Source organism: Mchenga conophoros, linkage group LG16 (assembly GCF_057382185.1).
Source record: "Mchenga conophoros isolate Kocher_MC1m ecotype Shallow Benthic linkage group LG16, M_conophoros_male_GT1.1, whole genome shotgun sequence".
In the NCBI taxonomy this organism is placed as follows: Eukaryota; Metazoa; Chordata; class Actinopteri; order Cichliformes; family Cichlidae; genus Mchenga; species Mchenga conophoros.
This window is the reverse complement of record NC_140541.1, coordinates 17,006,527-17,020,694: the sequence shown is the minus strand read 5'-3', so window position 1 is coordinate 17,020,694 and position 14,168 is coordinate 17,006,527. Positions and strand designations below refer to the sequence as shown.

Below are 14,168 nucleotides of genomic sequence, written 5' to 3'. Positions count from 1 at the left end.
ATGTCACTTTGAAGAAAGCTAAAGTCAAGCTCACGGACAACTACAGAAGCTGAATTAAAATTACAGTGTGCTACTTTTTCTTTCAGTTGTTGTAGCGTAATCCATTAATGAATATCTGATTGGTGCCGGTCTTTCAATTAACCAAACAGCAGTTACACTAAGTGTAAAGAGGGGTAAAAGGCAAATTGTTGAACCCATCATGAGTTTGTATCATAGATGGGGAATGTGACTTGACTTAAAAAAAAAAAAAAAGTGGGGGGGAAACTAGTGTATTTGCTGTTGCTCTTACGTTACATCTGTGTCTGTTTTAGGCATATGAAAACTACTCCTTTGAAGAGCTGCGCTTTGCTTCCCCCACCCCAAAGAGGTAAGACGGTGCAGAAAAAAGAACAGACTTTCCTAGGAGACGCAGTCTACTTATTGTTCATTGCCCACACAGACCCAGCGAGAATATGCTCATCCGTGCCAACACTGATGGCACCTACAGTGCCAATTGGACTCCAGGAGCAGTCGGCCTCTATACGATCCACGTCACCATCGATGGCATTGAAATAGGTAATTCAGTCTAAACGCGCGTTCAAAAAGCTGGTGCGTTCTCTTAAGTCTTTCCCCATAGAAGCATGAAATTTATGTGGAGGCAATAAATTTCTTGTGAATTTACAAAGTCGAGTTGTAAATCCTTTTTAAATGATTTAGATGCTGGTTTGGAGGTAGAAGTCAAAGACCCTCCCAAAGGCATGATACCACCTGGGACTCAGATGGTCAAGCCAAAAGCTGAGCCTCAGCCTAGCAAGGTGAGTTTTTCTTTCAGTTGACCAACTAGGACATGAACATGAACAAACATGCTGAACATTACCATGCAGTCATCCAGCAAATGCAACTCAACAGAGATGGCAACAGGATTTCCTGCCAGCACCAAATTCTAACGGATTGAACCAGCTGCTTTATGCAGTATGTTGACATCAGTTTCATCAGAAACACAGAGATCCTTTTTGACCTTTTGAAAAGTTTTTTTTTTTTTTTTTTTTTTTTTGTTTTGTTAGCATTTCAGTTCATACTGAGAATTGTATATCACCTCTGTGTAGCTTTTGGCTGTTTGCGCCTCCTCGTTTGGTTTGCTCTGCTGACTAACGATTTGCTGGTTCATAGGAAGCAATGAACCTCAGTCCAGTCAAAGATATTTTGGTCACAAAGTAAACGAGCAAATAAATCCAACTCTTTTATAATGCCACGGTAGATTTCGGTGTGATGTCCTTTCTTTTGTGATGCCTCTAACTAGATGAAGACAAACATTAAGTCTGAGCACTGTGAGTCTGGTTGTTAGGTTCTATCGTGCATGTATACAGACTGTGTACGTTGACGAGTACTTGTATGGTGTAGGAACTGGAAATTGCTTCAGATGCAGAAATTGCATCTACCTGATGTTATGCACGTTGGGGTCATCATCATTTTGTGGCCTTTTGAGTTTTGAAATCCATAATGGGGGAAACAAGCAACAATGTGTGCCTTTTTCAATCACTTGTGTATACTCCTTTTGGACATGTTTTAAAAGTTTTGTTTTGATTTTTTTCTTCATGCATCAGTGTAGATAACACACAACAAACTTCATAACAGGTGCTAATGAAATGAAGCTCCTTAAGATTGGTCATCTTTTGCTGTGTGTATGCTTGTACTTGGAAGCGGGCTTTGTCTGGATTAAAGCATGCGATCTATCACTGTCAACTGCTTTCTCCTTTTTCTTTTCCTACTGCTCTTATTGACTTTATTTTTCTCCTTTCTGTTCTTTACCCCTGCCGCTCACGGTCTCCATCTCCCCTCTGCTTCTCTCAGGTCCGCAAATTTGTATCCAAGGACAGCGCAGGCCTGCGTGTGCGTAGTCACCCCTCCCTGCAGAGTGAACAGATAGGCATAGTGCATGTCAATGGCACCATCACTTTCATTGACGAGGTAATTGACTTTAGACCAGGCAGAAGACCTAGTATTCTATGTGGAACACCAGGGTCCACTTTTGTCCTGTTTCTGTGTTTCTTCTTGTTTGAATCAATAAGAGCCGACTCATAATTATTGTAAAATCTAGAGGTTTTTTTTCTAGATTAAAGTAATTTAGAGTCTTTTTACTATTTTTACATGATTTCTGTAGTTTCTTTGTAATTACCTCTTTCAATAATGATTACTACTTCATAAATTTGTTGCTCTTTATGTTGCTTATTGCTCTTGCAAGGCACTCTGAGGCTCCATAAACAGCTTGAACACCATCCTCATGAATCCAAATGAGACGATGAATTCTTAAATTACTACGCACTTTATAACTGCAATGTAATGTGGCATGTATTGACTGTATTTGTCAGCCCTGCACAATATCTGCTCTCATCTTTTGTCGTTAGTACCGGAAACATTCATGTAATGTTTCACCTGCATCCTGCTTCACCATGAGCGTGGCGTTATCTAATTACTTTGGGCAGCCTCAGAGATGCCGTGCGTATGTATGAGGGCACTCCCCTCCTACTTCCCTAGTAACAGGATGGCATGCCTTTGCTCTACTCTGTTGCTTGTTTTCCCTTAGATCCACAATGATGATGGTGTGTGGCTCAGGCTCAATGATGAAACTGTAAAGAAGTATGTTCCCAACATGAATGGGTACACTGAAGCCTGGTGCCTCTCTTTTAACCAGCACCTGGGCAGGAGCCTACTGGTCCCAGCCGACGTAAGTAGAAGGCGGCCTGCTGAGTAGCCTGTCTCCGTTTACGATTAGAGGCTCCTGCACTGTTTATTTTGGGGAAGAGCTCATCTGTGTTGTTTAATGATAACGGCTTTTCAAGGACTTACCTGGGTTTGTCCTTGAAGCATGGTAAATCATCAGAGTATCTTATCAGAGTGTACCTGCTGGGGTGTTTCTTGTGCATGGAATATCTCGGTATGAAACTTTGACTAACACACTGTGCAAAGGAACAGCAGCTGGAGTGTGCATGCATTAACTCACGTTTGAAGGCAAAAGGTTTACTGTTACATGACCATCATGTGTTTAGCTGTGGACTCTTGGCTCATGTGGTGAGGCGGTATATGTTTAGTGCATTAAAGTAAACCCCAATGCAGGGCCGGTCAGACAAGGAAAAATGTAGTGAAAGAGCACTTGTGTGCTGTTTGCCTTTGCTTATTCTGCACTGTTGAGTCTTCATTTACTCATCGCTTCTCACTCACAGTTCATAAAGAGTTGCTCACTGCAGCATGTGATGGCAAGGAGTTCCCCCCCACACATTTTGCTCCATGCCGCAAAAACCACCCTAAAAGTGCCACTGACTCAAATGGGTCATTCAACTGGGTATAATTCAAGAAATTGATGCCGTTTTAAATGGGAATGTATCCAAAGATGGTGGTTTTCTGTCATGAAGCAGTCACTGGCCTGTGAAAGGTTTGAGTGGATAATTGTACCTCTGCATTGGGATGCAGTGCTAGGAGGCTTCCATGTCTGGTCTCTGTCTGAACAGCATGACACACTACATCATCCAAATGGGGAATTTTTTTGGAAGTTTCTTCTCTATATGTCTTTATTTTTACATTTTTTTTAAAGTCATTTGGTCATGGATTTGGACATAATTGCAATAAGGTGTTGGGAGTGAATTTTCAGTGCCCCTGCAACATTTTTTTTTTCTTTGTATGTTTTGTTTTGTTACTGCTTTTAATTCTGCACTCATTGGCTTATTTCAGTGCTCCACAACTAACTGGCCTGTCTGAATCTGTCTTCCTAACTTGACTTATCCTGGAAAATCCACAAGAGCCAAGAGCTTTTTTTTTCTTCTTCCAAAAAAATACACTAGAACCTCCCCTTTCCCGTTTTTCTCTCCTTTCTTGAGTCGTCTACTGTTTCTTGACTGTTTTACAATTTGTTGCTCAGAATGTCTTTAATGCTAGCCAAGGAGTCAGGGATATCGGCTTTTTGTCATGGACCCCCTTAACTATATTCCCACCACAGGTGAGTTGTGTGAAGGAGGGAACATAGTTTGACTGCCCCATAGCCTATCGCCTGTTTCTTTTCTTGTATCCTCGAACACCTTGTGACTTTGTAGTTGTCCCACAGTGTGAATTTGAGGTATAAGAGGTCAAACTGTATTTGCATGGTTGTCTGTACCGTGATAATACATCATATCGGTGGCTACTGAAGACTCCGCAGTGATCACATTTAGGATTAATAGTAATTGTTTGTATTAAAGCTTGTATGTTGCATGGAGATGAAGATAATAATGTTCAGACTGTTGCATGAGGTCTTGTTTGAAAGGCTTGCCATATCTAGTCCTGTTTCTGTGTGTGCCATAGCATGCCCCCCTTTAACTGAAAATGAGAGCATTTTATTTAAGTTGTTGGTTGTTTTTAACTGGATTACTAAAATGCTAAAGTGAGTGTTTGTCAATTCTTTGTGGTTGAACAGTGTATTTTTAATATCAGGGGCAAATTGCTGTATGATTTTACTGTGACGACGGATACACTTACTTCCTTTCCAGTTTTGTGCCAAGCTCAGCTGGCTGGCTGCTGTGTGCAGCTTCATAGTTAGTGAACGGATAAGTGAGTTGCATCGGTTTTGTCACTGAACCGTTGGTTTAAAAAAAAAAAAAAAAAAAAAGCAAATATGCTATTTGAGACCTTAAAGATGGCACTTAATACACGTAAAGAGGGCTGAACTGCATGGTTTTTACAGCATTTCCCTGTGAGGCTGCTAAGTGCTTTTCACCTTCACATTTCTGGGCTTTGTAGTCTGAGCCCTGTGCTGGTCTTGAACATTTTTGCAGCCTATTTTATTGATGTGCGCTGACTCTAATCCATGCTCTTAACTCTTGCAGGAGGTCAGGGGCCAGTTGGAGGAGAACATAAAGGAGGTGAGCAGCTGCCCTTCCCACGAGGCCCCCATTCGGGTGCAGAACAGAGCAGGGCAGGGCGGCGGTCCGGGGCTTTATAAGGTAGTGAAGACCGGCCCCTCTGGTCACAACATCAGAAGCTGCCCAAACCTTAGGGGTATCCCCATTGGAATGTTAGTTCTTGGCAACAAGGTCAAGGCCATAGGCGAGGTACGCACTCACCCCAAATAATCAAATGTGTTTTCTGTGGCTGGAGCTCAATTATTCAGACTGCTTGGATCAAGCTATACTGATTTTTAGTAGATTTTGGCCTTCAAATGTAATCTCTCTTTCAAAGGGGAATACATGAGCTGCTTCTGGGTGTGTGTGTGTTCTCTATCTTTCTACCCATTGCTGTGGCAGCAACAATTTTCTGCTTGATTGACTAATTCCAGTTTGTCTATGAATCCACTGCAGTTTCAGGGTGTCACATTCAGCTGGCTTGAGGTCTCTCAGTGGAAGCCTAATCACAAAATGCTGGAGCCTTTCTGTGCCTTGACTGTACCTTTCCTGCTCTTGTAATGATTTTTGTCAATATAAGAACCTAAGTTATTTCTTGCCTGGCGATGTGGAGCCTCTCCTCTTTTGGTTATGACCTGTCATTGGCTGCGGTGGTGGTGTGTCATGCTGTTCAGTAGTTTCCTGCGCCTCTACTAGTGTGTGTGGATCTGGGAGATGCTGCCTGCACATACTAATACTTTCATCTGTTTGTGTGTTTTCTGATTTGTTTTTTGAATTTCCAAAATGATAATATTTCAAGGAGTTGAGAAAACACAGCTTCATGCATTTACCTTTCAATAAACTAGCCCTTAGAGTAAGTTTTGTTTTTATTTATTTATTTATTTTTTTAATTTCAGCTCATCAGTTTTGTCTAGCTGTGTCTGCTAATACACCAAATTAATTTATTGTGATCTGCTGCTCTATATTCTGTATGTGTCAATCAGATGGGATGAATACTTGCATGTCAGTGATCTTGCGTAGAACCTTTTGTATGTGGTGGATACGGTGGATGTAGGGTGGGTGAATAAGAAAATTGACTGTAGCTGATTTTGAAAGTGGATTCACATGTGCTGTTTGTGCGTGTGTGTATGTATGAGCATGGATAAATAGTGTTGCTTATGTATCAGGTGGTCAACTCAGAGGGAACCTGGGTACAGCTGGATAAGAACAGTGTAGTGGAGTTCTGTGAGAGTGATGAAGGAGAGGCCTGGTCACTGGCCAGAGACCGTGGTGGAAACCAATACCTTCGCCACGATGATGGTAGGTGGCGTGGCTGATTAAACGGTTTCTAACCCAGATTTAAGCCCTCCTAATGCCAGATTATGATGAAACAATGTTATTAAATTGACTTTTTCAGAGCAAGCATTGCTTGAGCATGGGAACCAGACCCCGCCACCCAGCCCTTTCTCTGTGCAGGCCTTCAATAGAGCCTCAACTTCAAATGGAGCACAGGGCTTTGACTATGGCATCTCCAACAACAAAGGTAAGGTCAGCTTGGAGTAGAGTTAACTTTACAAAAATGCATCATGTGCAGATCACCTTTCCAAGATATAAATTCTCTTTGCTTCCTTTTCTTGTTTATCTTGTACTTTATTGTAACAAAGGCATCAGGACTTTTAGTTGCTCTTCTCACTAAAATCCTTTCAAATAAACCATTACTCACCAAACGCCACTCTTTGCGTATAAAAATGAAACAATTTAATTCATTTTTGCTATGCAGATATGTTGCTTTATCAAATTTAATTTGTTTATAACGTCAAAAAAAGCCGAAATTTGCAGTCACAGTGTATACTAGTATCAGACCTTAGTTTCAGTGATGCAGTTGGAGTCGGTCGGTCTTTTCAAATCACGGGCGCCATCTTTCATCTCTTTTTGTTGTGCATGCTTTTTATTGTGTCTACCTTTTGTTATTTCATGCCTGATATTTCTGCATTGTCAGGCATAAATTTGCTTGCATGGGCCAGTCAGTGTGCCCCTGGTCATTTGGGCTACTAGGGGCTTTGTTTTCAATGTTTGTTTGCAATGTTTTCTACAATATATTGCCAAATACTGCAAACATCACCTAATTAAAGTCAGTGTTTCTGCTACCAAAGTAGCAGGGTTTTTGTTTTTTTTTTCAAATGGCTTTGCTCTTTCACAAAAAGGAGGTTGCCCCGTTAGGATTCTTAGTCATGCTAATCATGGAACTCTGGTTATGTTATGCACAATGATTGAAGTTGAAGGTTGTTTTACTTGTCTAGATGTCAGATGCAATAAATCTGCAACTCTAATGCTCCTGCATAATACCTTTGCTATGCAGATTGTAAACACATTGTCAAGCTTTCTTCTCTAAATGTCTGTTGGCAAGGAGTGCCTATGGATTACCGTTATACTTGGATGAAGTTAAGACTGGTTGTAATGTGGAGAAATGGATGTAGTTGCATCCTTTTAACAGGGGCTTGGGTAATCAATGGTAGTTTGTCGTGAATGTTTGTATTTACCTTGACCTGAAAAATCCTTCCCATTTACACAAGGTACATAGTCAACCAACCTGTAGAAGCGGTGTTAAATCTGTAATTCAATACAGATTATAAAAATAATAAAGTGGCGCTGAAAATATTTACTGAAACATAGAAAATGTGCGTGGAAATGCACGTCTAGAATAAATACTCAACTAATACAAGCATGTCCACCTCGATTTTACAACTCGTTCATGAGTTGAAAGCCCCCACTGAGCCATCTAATGGAAAGTCTGAATCACTAGCCACCTCTGGGTTTGAGTTTTCATGCTGTGAGGCGGCATTGTGAGTGGGCTCTGAGTGTGCAGGACAGAGAAACCTTAAAAAAAGAAATGGTGTGCTGATGGTTATCATCCCTCACTTTACAATGTATTTTATAGACATTTACAAAAAAACCTCTGGGAATATGTATCGACCAAGTTTTGCAGCTTGGTGCGCAGTGAAACCTTTCACTAAGGAGAAGCTATCCAGTGAGATTTTCCCAAGATGATGATCTTGGAACTTCTTGTGAGGACATGCAGGTTTTTTGTAAGACTGAGCCCTAAAATAAAAAGAACAATATACATTTTCCATAAACTGTTAGGAAAAGGGAGGAAGTGCTGCTGTGCTGTGGTGAAAAAAGTACAATTTGTTGTTGCTAATAGGAATAAACCATCTGTAGTTGCTGGAGTTATCTGGTAGAACATACCCTGTACTGGGCAGATTTTTAAAGTAACCAATTTGATTTTTTTTCCCCCTTCAATAAAAAACTTGTTGGGAGTTGTAGTTTCTTCCTTATATACTTCTTGGCTTGTCTTTTTTGATTTATTTTTTTTAAACCTAGGACCATACTAGAAATTTTTGTGCTCAGTTCATCCAGAATAGTATTAAGCCCACTTAGGCTCCATGCTAGTTTCCCAATTCCATCTATGAACACGACTGCTGGGACTCCGGATGCCCATAATAGCTCCTCCTCCTCCTGGCTGATGATTGAAATGATTGATAAGAAAAATAGGTGACTGACCTACATCCCCCATTTAGAATCCTTAAACCATAGTAAAAGCTTTAGTTTGTCCCCTTCCTCTGTCTCCATGTTTGCAGGTGACCGGTTGAGTGCCATACTGAATTCCATTCAGTCTGGGCCCTTCCTCTCAGCAGCTCCCTCCTCCTCCATATTTGAGCAAGCTGCCCAACCTCCCTCCTCTTCCTCCCTTGTCCACAGCCCATTTGTGTTTGGACAATCCCCCTCCCAACTGTCTCAGCCACAACCACAGCTTCTGAGTAAGTCTGTCCAGCTTTCTGACAGCGCTTGCTAGCACAGATTTTGATCCTTTTCCTCCCAACTTTTCGTTTCATGGAATTGTAATCTGTTTTTAATTTATCTGTACTTTTGGGGGAGAACAGGATGATATGTGACACATATCGGCACAGTTGTGTTGTACGGTGCAGAAATATCCTTAACAAGCCGACAAGTCTATTCCATGCTTAAATCTTGTTTCTTATAAAAAACAGGTGACATGACCTTTAAATAATCCATGAGTTGGTACTTTCACTTGTTTTCTAAGCAAGATTTCAAACATTAATAGACTCTATATCCAAGTCAACGGGATATTTTTGCCATGCGCTCAAGTAATTGGCCAAGTTGCTTAATTTTCTGCTTGCTGTGCTTGCTCTCTTGTTTAGCGTGCCTTTTACCCTGTTCTTCATCTGCTTCATTGCTGCTTTGAAATGAAATCTGCATCTTCCATCCTTTAGTAACAGCTTGTTTCACTTTCACCTCAAACAGCCCAGGCTGTGACAGAAAATGCAAACAGAAGTCTGAACACTTGTTTGTTTATAGCAATTATTAGGTTTGGGGGGGATTTTGTTTGTTTGTTTTAAACAATGAACGGCTTAAACAAAAAAAATAAAATAAAAATCAGCTATTAAGTAATGATATTCTACGTATACCAAGTTTGCGCTTGAAGTGGATAATTCAAAATTTTAAAAGCCCTGCAATTCAAAAGACACTGTCTTGTAACACCATCCAAAATCAGTTCACTTGTCTCTAATATTTTCTGCCTGTGTAGCACCCTTTCTCCCTGTTGGTCTTTTCCTCTGCTCTACTGCGTCCTGTGTACTTGTTGTTGTTGTTTGTTTTGTTTTTTTTTTGTTTTTTTTAATCTGTTATCTATTTGTTACGGAGCCCTGAAGATGTCATGGAGAGCAGGGAAATGTTTTTGTTTTTGTTCTTTTAATGCTCAACTTCTTAATTTATGTTCTTGTTTTAGTATACTAGCAGTCTTCCAACCTTCAATAATTTTATAGTGGCCACCTTTTCTAAATGAAACTAAATAAATAACATTACTGAAAACACTGTATCAACTCAGATGGATGTACTATGAAGGAAGTTCAACAAAGTCAAGCTTTCTTTGCGTGAGCTGGCTTGACGAAACCTAAAACCCCAGTCGGAGATGAGTTTCATGACCATGGTTATCACGCGTCTGTTATGCTGGATTTTCTGCTTCATGTTCCGTCTTCACATAAAAAGGGATGTTTTGTATAAGAATATTTCCTCTTGGGAAATGCATGTACCTTCCAAAGACAGTGCATTGCACAGTGCTGTAACTTTATGGCTGGGCTTCATTCATGATGATAAGGTGTAGGCTAACAAGTTGCATTTGCCAAGTAGAGAATCTTGTACTTTAAAACATGCTGAAAATGAAAGAACTGGTTAAAACATGGCACTTTCAGTTGATTTCCAAACTTTATTTGAAACTGAACATAATCTGGTCTGGACCAGGTTAGGTTCAGCATAAGTTACCATGGTGATTTAGCCAGGTAAAAAGTGGATCACTTTCATGATACTGAAAACTCCAGTTTTGAGCTTGACATAGCTCACTAATCTATTAATCTTGCTTTTTCGTAGGGCAATCCAATCTTCACAATCAGTGCCTTTCCAGGAAATACAGTTTTAAATAAAATCAATATCCCCCCCCCCCCCACCCCCCAAAAAAAAACAAAAAAAAACAAACAAAAACAAAACTGCCTGCTTTATAACCAAGTATAAAGCCTCCTACCAAAGGTTGTATTGTTGGCCCCAAAAGAGGAGAGGATTTCAAAAATTAACTAAAACATGTGCACAACTTTGTCCATGACATTTACAGGGTTCTTTGTTTTTCTGTTATTCTTCTATAAGTGTTTCTACACGCCAGTCAGTTTGTCTGTTGATCCCCTCATCACTGTAACATGTTGTCCTTTTGCCACTTTCTACTCCACCTCCTTGACTCCATTGCCTCTATGCCTTCTTTCTTTTTCTCTGCGGTGGCCTCCTTGCATTCCATGTCTTGTTTGTTTACCTGCTCCACTGTTTTCCGCTGTAGATGGTTCATCATGCAGCCTTGCTTCTCGCGAACGTGTGCACAAAAGCAATGTGTCCGTGGCTGGGCATGGTACTGCTCTCTCATCTCTCGCTCTGAGGCAAAAGGGTGGGTAATCACATCATGCATCATGCCTCCCCTCAGACTGAACAGATGGTTGGTAGGAACTCAAGTCTGCTCTGTGGTGAATCGAGGGCTTTGTGCTCAACTTTTTGGGGGGGGGATTATGTTAGTGCAAAGCTTTAAATTATGGTCTAATGGGAAGAAAATTGAGGAAAAACTGCATTTAAGACTTATTCAGTGTTGCACATGATTTTAAAGTCGGTTAGAAAAAAGGAATTTTCAAGCTGTTCATTGAATAGACATTTTTTGGATATTTGTAGTTGGTACATAATTACTTGGTTTCTGGTCAATACCAAGGCTATTTCTAGTATTATCAGGAGTGGTCCCTGAACTGGGCTGAGATTCATCTTTCATCAGTGCTTCCATTATCCAGTAACAGTCTCATTTGCAAAACATCTGGATCAGAGGTGTCAAACATTAGGGCCAGAACTGGCTCGGAAAGACGGCAATCAGGGTCAGTGCATGGCTTTGGACAATGTTATCCTACTGATAAATCATTGATTCAGCTGTTGCTGTTTATACTACGCCACAGTAATTAAGTAATGGATACTTTTTTTTTTAATTCAGTTTTTACAATGGGTGCACAGTAAGTAGATTTAATTTTTTTTAATTAGTGTTAAAGAAAATGAACAAACTCTATTCTCATTTAGAAAAACCGAGACATGTTGTTTGAAAATTGCACCTTTTCGTATATATTAAGATATCTCAGGCATTTTAAATGTGTAGTTACACTGACACTGCCAGAAATGGTCCAGCCCGTTTAAGATCAACGTGGGCTGCATGGGCCCATGACATGAGTTTGACACCCCTGATCTAGATGGTCACATAAGTCACTAGTTTGTTTTAATAAAATGTTTCACTGCCATTTACATTAAAAGACATAACTTCTTTCACATTCCTGACATTAGCTCTCTTTTACTCTTCATTCAGTTTTTCTGTACCTTTCTTTGTTTTTCTTATTACGTTTTTGTTTTTCACTCTTACTGATACCTTTTTTGTGGTGTAACTGAGTTTCACCTGTTAATGTTTAGGTGAGCGAGGGAACCTCATGCCTGGTGCACGGCCGATGTCCCCAGCCTCCAAACACCGTCAGGAGAATCGCTCAGCCAAACAGGAGAGCCGCGGAAGTCGCTCCTCTGAGCAGAGCAGGGTCAAAACAAGTGAGGGTGGAATGACAGCTAGCGAGGCCCTTATACTGCGGTCCGACACGGCCAAACTGAGGTCTGACTCGCACAGCCGCTCCCACTCGCCCAATCACAACACACTGCAGGCTCTAAAGGCAGATGGTAGAACTTCAGGAAATCGGTCTGAGTCTCCGAATCCTGGCTCTCGCTCTTCCTCTCCCAAACAAAAAAGTATATCCACGTCAGGCAGGTCTAGCCCCTCCAGCAACTCTTCCCAGCACTCTTCTTCACCCCACCATGACAAGAATCTCCCACCTAAAGTTAGCCCTTCGTCCAAAGCCCAGCTCGATCCTCCAAGAGAGAGATCCAAATCAGACTCTTATACTCTGGACCCAGACACACTGAGAAAGAAGAAGATTCCCCTTACAGAGCCACTTAGGGGCAGATCTACCTCCCCCAAACCTAAACTGTCTCCTAAAGACCCAAATAAAGGGATGACCGGCAATGCAGAGAACCGTGTTCCCTCACCACATGTTACCCAAGAGAACTTGCACAGTGAAGTCGTGGAGGTCTGCACCTCTAGCGCGCTCCTCTCCAATGAGGATGTCAATGATGAGAATGTGGAGCTCCGTAATGCTGAAGAAGGCTCGTGTAAGGTGCACTTCAGCATCGGCAAAGCCCCTGTCGAAGAGGAACTAAAGAGCCGCTCTTCACCCAAAGTCAGCCGCAAAACCTCCAGTCGACACACGCGTTCTAAAAAGGACAAATCCGGGCCTCTGTTTAAAGGAGAGAGCACAACTAGGATCACAGAACCTGCCAAACAGGCCATGTCTCCCTCGGTGGCTGAATGTGCACGCGCAGTCTTTGCAGCGTTCCTGTGGCATGAAGGCATTGTCCATGATGCCATGGCCTGCTCCTCCTTCCTCAAGTTCAACCCAGACTTAACCAAAGAGCACGCCCCCATTCGCAGCTCCCTGGGAGGACAGGGCGCTGAGGAGAAGGAGAGCAAATTAAAGAATCGCCACTCCTTGGAGATTTCCTCTGCACTTAACATGTTTAATATTGCTCCACATGGCCCAGACATCTCCAAAATGGGCAGCATCAACAAAAACAAAGTGCTGTCTATGTTGAAGGAACCTCCGCTGCCAGAGAAGTGTGAGGATGGAAAAGGAGAGTCCATTTCCTATGAAATGACTTCCCATCCCTCTATGAGGGCAAAATCAATCTTACCATTAACACTGCAGCATTTGGTTGCATTCTGGGAGGACATTTCTATGGCCACCATCAAGGCAGCAACTCAGAACATGATCTTCCCCAGTCCGGGATCCAGTGCCATCTTAAAAAAGAAAGAGCATGAGAAAGACAGTAAAAAGGCAAAGAAGGAGAAAAAGAAAAGGGAAAAGGCAGAGGTGCGTCCAAGAGGGAATCTGTTTGGAGAGATGGCCCAACTTGCAATGGGTGGACCAGAGAAAGACACCATCTGTGAGCTGTGTGGAGAATCGCACCCTTACCCTGTCACGTACCATATGAGGCAGGCTCATCCAGGTACAGTCAGTGGTATCTTGTAACACACTTTAAATTGTAAGTCTTTTCTGTTTCTTAACGTCCCTCCTTTGTGTTATTATGGCAGGCTGTGGCCGGTATGCAGGGGGTCAGGGCTACAACAGTATTGGCCACTTCTGTGGTGGTTGGGCTGGAAACTGTGGAGACGGCGGCATAGGAGGCAGCACCTGGTACCTGGTGTGTGATCGCTGTCGGGAGAAATACCTCAGAGAGAAACAGACTGCTGCCCGGGAGAAGGTACTGTTTTTAAATCTTCCTCCTTGAATCAGCTTCTGACATCATACTGACTTCCATGAAATAAACTCCAGTGTTTTCCTTTGTTTTCCAGGTGAAGCAGTCGAGGAAGAAACCTCTGCAGGTGAAGACTCCAAGGGCGCTGCCCACTATGGAGGCCCACCAGGTGATTCGGGCCAACGCATTGTTCCTACTGTCCCTCAGCAGTGCAGCTGAACCGAGCATGCTGTGCCACCACCCTCCTCGGCCTCTTCATTCCCACCTCCTCCCCAGCCTGAAGGAGGGTGTCTCAGAAGAACTCCCCAATAAAATGGGCTGCCTCTACCTACAGACACTAGCTAGGTAATTACAAGCTCAGACATAGAAAAGAAAACCTTACAGTGACGTGTTTTGATAAAGATT

At 42.0% G+C, this 14,168-nt stretch overlaps 1 protein-coding gene across 19 annotated transcripts in view; it reads left to right on the top strand.

Moving 5' to 3' along the window:
* Window positions 1–14,168, top strand: part of mycbp2 (MYC binding protein 2) — a 60,770-nt gene that overhangs the window by 35,871 nt on the left and 10,731 nt on the right. For 6 of the 19 annotated variants that reach the window (XM_085248737.1, XM_085248732.1, XM_085248736.1 and 3 more), the window contains 14 exons: window positions 312–367; window positions 440–555; window positions 697–794; window positions 1,831–1,947; window positions 2,564–2,704; window positions 3,893–3,970; window positions 4,833–5,057; window positions 6,014–6,146; window positions 6,244–6,369; window positions 8,465–8,644; window positions 10,726–10,830; window positions 11,877–13,514; window positions 13,600–13,769; window positions 13,861–14,108. In XM_085248737.1, coding sequence (XP_085104863.1) covers window positions 312–367; window positions 440–555; window positions 697–794; window positions 1,831–1,947; window positions 2,564–2,704; window positions 3,893–3,970; window positions 4,833–5,057; window positions 6,014–6,146; window positions 6,244–6,369; window positions 8,465–8,644; window positions 10,726–10,830; window positions 11,877–13,514; window positions 13,600–13,769; window positions 13,861–14,108 — 3,431 coding nt within the window. The remainder of the gene's footprint in view (window positions 1–311; window positions 368–439; window positions 556–696; window positions 795–1,830; window positions 1,948–2,563; window positions 2,705–3,892; window positions 3,971–4,832; window positions 5,058–6,013; window positions 6,147–6,243; window positions 6,370–8,464; window positions 8,645–10,725; window positions 10,831–11,876; window positions 13,515–13,599; window positions 13,770–13,860; window positions 14,109–14,168) is intronic. The other 13 variants (XM_085248739.1, XM_085248738.1, XM_085248735.1 and 10 more) reach the window with 10 other exon arrangements.